This window comes from Benincasa hispida, chromosome 11 (genome assembly GCF_027475165.1).
Source record: "Benincasa hispida cultivar pf3 chromosome 11, pf3_genome.v1.1, whole genome shotgun sequence".
In the NCBI taxonomy this organism is placed as follows: Eukaryota; Viridiplantae; Streptophyta; class Magnoliopsida; order Cucurbitales; family Cucurbitaceae; genus Benincasa; species Benincasa hispida.
The window spans coordinates 72,343,174-72,351,888 of NC_143488.1; the positions used below are offsets into that span (position 1 = coordinate 72,343,174).

At 33.9% G+C, this 8,715-nt stretch overlaps 1 protein-coding gene across 1 annotated transcript; it reads left to right on the plus strand.

Moving 5' to 3' along the window:
• The first annotated feature begins 361 nt into the window (after window positions 1-361).
• On the plus strand, window positions 362-5,019 carry LOC120090442 (ubiquitin-conjugating enzyme E2 variant 1C). Its single transcript, XM_039048109.2, has 4 exons — window positions 362-607; window positions 3,718-3,857; window positions 4,226-4,351; window positions 4,622-5,019. The coding sequence occupies exons 1-4, from the start codon at window positions 574-576 to the stop codon at window positions 4,760-4,762; spliced, it is 441 nt and encodes a 146-aa protein (XP_038904037.1). The 5' UTR covers window positions 362-573; the 3' UTR covers window positions 4,763-5,019.
• The last annotated feature ends 3,696 nt before the right edge of the window (window positions 5,020-8,715 follow it).

The following is an 8,715-nucleotide window of genomic DNA, read 5'->3' on the forward strand; positions in this document are numbered from 1 at the left end:
ATGTTAACAAATCAAATATTAAAGGATGCTTTAACTTTTCATTATTAAATTGTAACAATTTTATAGTAAATGAGTGAGAACTAAAGGACATCAAAGATTAAAAACTATATTGTGAACCACCTAAAATATTATTGACAATTTTCTATATTTAAAAAAAAATACATATTTATAAATATTAAAGGAAACAAAAAGAGTTATCCTTGCAATTTTCTCCCAGAAAAGAATGTCCATACATTGTGTGAGGCCCAATTGCATTGGAATATGATGGGCTTAGTTTTCCAACATATAAAGGCCCACTTGTCTAAAGGTCCAGGCCCATTGATTATTGCTTGAAGAAAAAGGCCCATTAAATAATTAGTGCATGGTCATTTATTCCGAAATAATAATTACTTTTCGTTGCCCCTTTTTCTAACCTATCGATTCCACAAGGCTTCAAGTTTTCCTCTTTATTCCCTTGGTTCCGTCTTTTATCTTCTTAGATTCTTCTTCTTCTTCTTCTTCAGGTGTTCCATTTCCTTCACTCTTCGATCAGATCCTTGCTAGCTGGTTGCAATTAACCATTTTTATTCATCTATGACGCTCGGTTCAGGAGGCTCGAGTGTTGTCGGTCAGTCTTTTTGATCTGTTCGTCGAAATTTCGATTGATCTCATGCTTTCTCTTTCACATCCTTCATTTTTTTGGCTGATTTAACTATTTCATCTGTATTTTTATTGATCGTCGATGGGTTTGTGTTAATTGTTCAATACTTCTATCTTTATTTGACCCCTTTGCTAATTTCTGTGCGTTGCATTCTCCGCCGTTGATGTACTTTCTTCTGTTACTCCGATTTGCTGTATGTGTTCTATGAGATTTGGTTTCCTGTAAAATATAAATGCTATACTTGATTTTGTAGGTTAGATTAATTTTATATGAAATTAATGGTTGGACCTTCATGATTGAACTCGGCTCACTTTGTTGTGAATGATCTTTTTGGCTTATTTTGGATGGATGTCTGCTACATCGTTTTTCTGGGGGGAGGGTTTGGCTACTGGCTATTGGTTACATGTGCTTTGTGAAATAGCAACTCTGGGTTGATGAATCACAGTTTTCTTTGTTGTATGCATACTTGTATCTCTCGGCTGTTCATTACATGTAATCTTAGTGTTTTTCTAATGATACGATTTTTATTTGAAGCCTGTAACGTCTCGTGCTACATCATCGTATACTTTGGCTAGGTTTTCTTTAATCCAATTTGTAATCATGAATTCAAGATGAACTGATCGACAAATATAAACTTAAACTAGGAGGAGAATGGTCTACTTTTAACTGTTCCAGATTTTTGTTTACCACATACATACTGTACTTTCAAAGACTTTTGAGGCTCGGGATGGAGATTTCCTTTGGATGAGGCTCAAATGAACTCTATAAACAAAAATGTAAAGAATGAGTGAATCATGTCTGGCTCAAATGATGATGATACTAAGAATGACATTTAGAATCTTTATTTATGTTTAGTAATACTTGTTAATGTAGTTTTATGGTTTTTATCGATGCTTTTGTATTTAGATTGATGCTTATCATTTGTACTACTTTGAGGTTTGTGCCTCGCCTCTTTAGAAGAAAAAGCCTCGAGACTGCTTTCTACTTCTATAACATTGTTTAGATATCCCTTAAGCTTTAGACTTGGAAAGATTACCTCAAGCTCCTTATCTTTCGAGGTTGAACAATAGGATTTGCAAGTATCAGAACATGCTTTTATGCTGATATACAAGTGTTCACTGAAAATTATGCTGTTTTCTTAAAATGAAAATAGTTAATCTACACATACATTAGGATGTTAATTGTTTTTCTGCAAATTCTCATTTTAGGCTGATATGTGGTTGGGAGATTGTCCTAGTTTCTTTATCCCTAATTTTTTGGACAATGATGTCTCCTAGGCATCTTTAATGAGAGGCAATATGCATAGAACCTTCATCGCTTGAGTGATCAGGTCATTGGGGTGCACAGAATAAGTTGCACATTTTGGGTTGACATTTGCACCCGTAAATATGAGTTTGTGGCAACCAATGTGAATGCTTTACTGAAGAGAGTTCAGTAGTCTGCCCTTATTTTCCCTCTTTGATAGCAAACAAGGCACATGCTTTCCACATATTTTGACTTCTGCCTTGTCTGTTGTTCTCCATCTTGTTACTGAGCTCATCCTTCGTCCTAAAGTTATAGGGTCTCCGCCCACCCCACCATTTCCTAATATTACATCGCTTTCCTTTTCTTTTCCCACATTTTCTTAATTTTTTACGTTCTCCTTTCTAATTCAATGCTTCTTCTTCCTTCTTCACTTATTTCTTATCTAGCACTATGAAAATACTGCTGCTAATGAACAGTATTTCTTATCTGACAGACAAGTGGTTCTTTCCACTTGAAAGATTAGGAATTAAAAAAAAAAACAAAAAACAAAAGAAAACAAGACAAAACATGGCTCCATTCTCTCTGTGTTGGGTTGTGTTTCTGAGGTGTTTTTTCCCCTTAATTTTTTATTTTGTATAAACATATGAAAATCTGTTCCTTAATTTGATTAATAGAGAGTACAGGCACAATTTTCTTGGTTTTGTAGAACTTCACAACAAGAAACTCCATACATAAATATGGTGGTGCTTGATATGAATAATCAGTGAGAGCTTCAATATTGCAATATATATATTCCTTGGATCAAACCTTAATTTGAGCAGAGTCAAAGTTCAAGTGTACAAAACTAAGACTAAGGTGTATGAAGGGAGTTGGATCTGGGTGGAAACTATAGATGTAACCAGATGCATGTGAACTATGGTTGTAGTTTGAATATATATTTAATTTGGAACTCGATTGTTTGAGTTTACATCCATGCCTAGGAATTTCCAGACAATTACTATCAGTCACAGATTCTTGTGAAGGTAGGTCAGTGGTAACTAAGCTGAACAAATTGTGAAACAATTTTGATTTGCTGTGTATGACGTGTTTCAAGATAGGCACAAGCTAACTTAATGAGCAGTTGCTTCCTTAAACTTTCTGGCTTATTTTGTTGGGCTGTTAGTTTTTGGCATATGCTGGAATGCTAGGCAATTGGTTGGATGAGAGCTGTCAAATGGTAATATTAGCATAATCTTTGCCTCAAGGTCAAGGTGATTTCTAAGGGGGCAAGTAATATTAACTGTTATCTGCTGGCATCTGGGTGAGTTAGTAGATATATGGAATAGTTGAAGGTTATCAGAATGGTTGGACAGATTAGGAGGTGATTATAAAAACAAATGGAGCGGAAGCAGGATGGGCAGGGCTGATGATGATTACTCCAAATAGGTTGAAATTAGGAGAACAAGGGGATAACTCTCAAATTTCATCCTTCTGTTTTCTATCTTTTCTTCATTTAAGTAATTTGGTTCATCGATGTGATAGCATATGAAGCTTTTGATACAGGAGATGGTTTTTAGAGCACCCTAATGAACATAGGAGAAATGTCTGAAGGGGCATTCTTGAATATTTTAGTACAATTATCAATATGATTATACTTCTCTCTGAATAAAATTAATTGACATCAAGTGATTTTAAACCAGTCGGTTGGTTCCACTCTTTTTTCTATGTTGCTCCTTGAGAGGGCAAATCTATTAAATCATTTGTACATTGCAGATTGTAGAGTTGAATATGACGTTGATGCCTCGCCAATGGCAGAACTTAAGCATCTTCTAAGTGTTTGCTTTCCATCACAGTTCCTAGGAACTTCAGGTTGCTGGAGGAACTTGAACGTGGAGAAAAGGGCATTGGCGATGGTACTGTGAGCTATGGAATGGATGATGGAGATGACATTTATATGCGTTCGTGGACTGGCACCATTATTGGTCCACACAATGTAATGGCTTCCGCCCTTCTTTTCAGACTTTTAATTTAATGGTTTTCTCGTGAAGAAAATGTGAAAATTTGTAATTATCAAAAGAAAAAAAAATCATTGACAATCGTTGGTAACTACAAGCACCATTCCTGCTCTTTCCCAATCTAATTAGCATAACACGGCTTTCTTCTTGAAGTTTGGAGAAGAGATCTTATTTTTAAAAGCTTTGTATGAACAACTTGAAGGGTCAGATTCTGTAAATGGTTGAACAATAAGTGCTGTAGGTGTCTTAAGCAGAAAATTGGCAGTCTACCTTATTTTACAATTCCTATTTTATGGCGACACATACAGTGCAGTAAAAATTCATCATGCTTCTTTTCTCCTTGCAGACGGTACATGAAGGTAGAATTTATCAGTTGAAGCTGTTCTGTGATAAAGATTACCCTGATAAGCCACCAAGTGTTCGTTTTCATTCAAGAGTGAACATGACATGCGTGAACCATGAAACTGGAGTGGTATCTCTGATTCCATTTACATAGTTGACAATAAGAATCTCTTAATACATTTTTATTAAATTAAAAGTTGATATTTGAAAGAAAGAACAAAATTTAAGTGTAATATAAAGATATAATTGCATATTAAACTTTTTCAGAAATTTAGCACAGATAGCAGCAAGTTCACCAACATGTTATCCCTTGCCTACTTAGAGATGATTATATGAACTGATCTTGACCTTCTCCACGGTGCTGATTATGTTTTGTTACATAATGATTAATTTCCAACAGGTTGAGTCAAAGAAATTTGGACTTCTTGCAAATTGGCAGAGAGAGTACACCATGGAGGATATACTCACACAGCTGAAAAAGGAAATGGCAGCCCCACATAACCGAAAGCTGGTCCAACCTCCAGAAGGCACCTACTTCTAGTTCCAAGATCATGTACACATGATCATATGGTGTGCAATATGCAAATATAGTTTGCAATGCTGTGTAATCCTGTGGAAGTTGAGCACATTCCAGGAAAGAACCAAATTCTTGATGATGATTTGCATTGCTTCATCGTTGATCAATAGTCTTTTCCTTGTCAATCTGTGTTAAGGGATGGTCTTTTAATGATGGAAATGTGTTGAATACAAATTTACCCAATAGTATTATCTAATTTGAGCGTTGGTTGTTTGCTGCAATACTCTCTCTCTCTCAGAACATTTGTTGATTGGGGATTATTAGGAACCCTTTTGTTGAAAGCTTTGCAGGAGAGTGATGCCTCAACTATTCAATTTTGCTTTAATGTCCCCAGCTTCATTGGAGTTAATGTACTTTTCATTCTGGAAGTTAGACTTGGAAGTAACCATTTTAGGATAAACAGGGACGTCTCTTGAAGTTCTGGCGATGAACTTCTTACAGTCCGGTCAATTTGGAATTTAAAATCCAACGTCCACAATTCATAGCCTTTCAAGGAACATTTCTCGAGTCGGTATGGCTTCAACTTTTACATGTATGGTTCTCTCTTTGATTAATGTAAATACCTCATTTAATTGCTACCATAATCTTACTAGATTCCAGTCAAATCTAAATAGTCATTTGATTCTTGTGCAATAAATTTCTTCTATCCATTGCTCTGAACTCTTTAACTAGGGTATCATATCATAACTATTCCGTTGTCAGCCTATTATCTTCTGTCAATGGACTGTAGGAGGTGCTGACTTGAATGAAATGTTATTGTGTTCATCTCTTTTGCTTCAAAGCCTTTCATTTACATCAGAGGTAGAAGGAGATAGGTTGACGTCAATAAGTTTCAGTTTTGACTCGACAAGAATCTTGACAGGTTGGCACCGTGATCCTTTCCTCTACCGAAAAGATATAACTTTCAGTTATCTTCTTTTCTTCCATTGTGTGCATTAGAATGAGGAGAAATTTGGTAACACAAACGCCCAAAAGAAATAGCATATTTGACTAGAAGCTTTTAAGCTACAAGTTAAGTTCTCATGTCAATCAGAATAGAGTCCAAAGAAAAGTGACATTGGACCGTAGAATACTGCAAACTGATGCAGTGTAGGGTACCCCCACCAAGCTGTAATTTGTTTTCTACCCTTATGGTTTCAATTGCTTACTGAATCTTGTTATTAGGATTTTCCTTTTATTAGGATGATAAGGAAATATACACCATAATTTGTTTATATATGGTGTAATATGGACCACCATTAAGGTTATTAGCTTTCCATGGTTATGGTCCCCCAAAATTCAATAATGGGTTTCTAGTAAGGCAAGTTGGCAACAGAAACCCATTTGCTTGAGACATGAAAACATTCCATTTTTATATGCATTAGGTTTGTGAATGTTTGGACCTAGTGGGAAACAAGAACATTTTCATGTAATGTAACTAGGGGTGTGGACTTTGGTTAGTAGTTGACATGAGCCTAGGATTACCAAAATTTGCATAAATACTATGATTTTTGCCATGAAAATGTTTGAATTGTTGATGAGTGTTGTGAATTGCATCAAATCAAATAATTGATGTGGTGGACAAGATTGTCAGTTGTATCAAATCTGTTTTTAATTATTTGGTTCTCTTACGTTGCAAGGATTCTTAGTTCCTCAAGATTTTAGACCTTCAAATATTTCAATTTAGTTTTTTTTCCGTTCTATTTCTTGTCCACCACTTCAATTAGAATTAGAAGATAAGAAAAAAATTTCGATAATCAATCTTTTATGAAATTTTTGGAATCTGAATTGCTATCAAAGGGAATTTGTACCATACTATAAGAATTGATATTTTCTTCCATGTGCATAGTAGTTTTTTTTTTTGTGTAAAACATAGTCCCCACTTTAATATAGAGGACCATCGACAAAAAGGAGGAGCTGTAGTGTTAAGAGGATATCACATTATTAAGAAGGCTACAAAACAATTTCGTTTCACGAGAATATGGATTAAATTGTCTACTTGATTTTGACTTACTTATTCACCATTGGACATCTCAACTCTAGTTTCCCCCCCTATTTTGATACCACAAATTGTAAAGACAATTTTGGGAATAGAACCAAAAAGGAAAAAAAATTGGTTTTGAGATAATTTGTTGATGTGACCAAACTAATTTCAAGACTTTTGGCTACTGAGAACTAAAATTTAGTATCATGATTTCTCATCTTTAAAATGTCAAATGATTCTTCAAAAATTCAAATATGTAGAATAGCATGTCTATATAATGTTTGGTTAGATTGTTCGTGATCATGATGAGAAGGCTCTTCTTTTGTGTGGTTGCAAATTCGCTCATAGAAAAGGGGTATTGATCTTCTGGAAGTGGAGACTATTGTGGAAAGCTTGAAAGCAATTTATCAAGGAATGGTGCAGATCGAACCAACTCTTAGTTGTTGAATCTGACACGCTTAAGGTTATTAATTTTATTAATAGAGTGGATTCATCCATTTTTTATATTTGAATCTTTATTGAGGAAATTTCTTTTGTGAGAAGAATCTGATGATCTCTTTTACTCTTGTCATGTTCTTTGGGAGGAGAACAAAATTGTCATGCTTTTGCAACTTTGACATCCTCCCAGGATAGGTTGTACTTGTGGTCTTCCTTGATTAGTTGTTTATCCCTAAAAATCGATTCAACTTAGTATATGTGAAAAGCAATAACGGAAACAGTCACTAGTATAAAGGGCAAAAACAAACTTAGTTATGGTCATATTAACATCTTTTATCTTTTTACACTCCAACCTTGAAATCTAACTTAGGGTATGTTTATAATACATTTTCAAGTGTTTAATTTAAAAAATAAGTCATTTTGGAAGAAATTAGAGTATTTGACAATAACTCAAAATAACTTTCCAAGTATATTTTAATCGATTTTTATTAAAAGTATTTAAATAAAAATGAATTTTTTTCTTAAGTCAATTCTAACATGCCCTTAAACATCTAACTAATAACATTTGAGTAAAAACTATAAAATGTTATGAATGTACAAAATATATATAACATAAACAAAGAAAATGACTTGACTCAAATGAAAAGTTATTTAAGAAATGAGACACATCATATACATATATATAATAAACAGAAAGAAAAAAAGGGGGAAAAATGATCACTCATAGTAAGGCCTAAATTCATGAGTTTGGAGTTGGATAGCTACTTAAATACTCGTGATATTCAAAGTTCAACCCAATATTTGTATCTTACTTTTAGATTGAGGACATATATTTTAACCCGTCGAACCATGATCGTGATCAACAATTCCAAGTTTTGGAGCCACATAAATTTTTGTATAAATGTGATTAATGGGTTTTGAATCCCAATCCCTTTCCCTATTCCTTCCTCTGATCCTCTAATTCACTGTTCTTTCTTATTCTTCAAAATGTGAAAACAAACACTAATATCCATAATATTCAACTTTCAAATTTTGTCCATTACATTACTTTATACTCTCTCTATAATATATATACACATATATATTTTGACATGTGTGTGGTTGCTGCATGCGCTAATTACGATGGTTGACTTGACTCTTTGATTTTATATCAACAAATCTATTTAGGCCATGTTTATCCTATTGAAAATGTAATGGATCAATGGAAATAAAAAAGTGGGTCTCATTTGATTATTTTTTGTATTATTTATTGATGTTTTGTATTTACACTGACATGTGGGCCCTACATCCAAATTTATAATGAAATAACGCAATCTGATTGATGAATAAAAAGTACTCAATCCAGTTGCACCTAAGAATTACGTCTTATCGTTACCATTACCGTTGTCGTTATAATTATGGTTATATCTACTATTATTGTTATAGTTACAGCTGAAAAATTATCAGTTTTGACATATTTACTGTTATCGTTACCGTTTAATCCTCAGAGGTAGAGATAGAGGTAACGCTAACAATA

Excerpts from the sequence above, each read along its gene's own strand:
- LOC120090442 (XM_039048109.2), top strand. The coding sequence starts at position 574 with ATGACGCTCGGTTCAGGAGGCTCGAGTGTTGTCG. Across the intron at positions 608-3,717 it reads AGGAGGCTCGAGTGTTGTCG|TTCCTAGGAACTTCAGGTTG; the intron begins GTCAGTCTTTTT and ends TTTCCATCACAG. Across the intron at positions 4,352-4,621 it reads TGAACCATGAAACTGGAGTG|GTTGAGTCAAAGAAATTTGG; the intron begins GTATCTCTGATT and ends AATTTCCAACAG.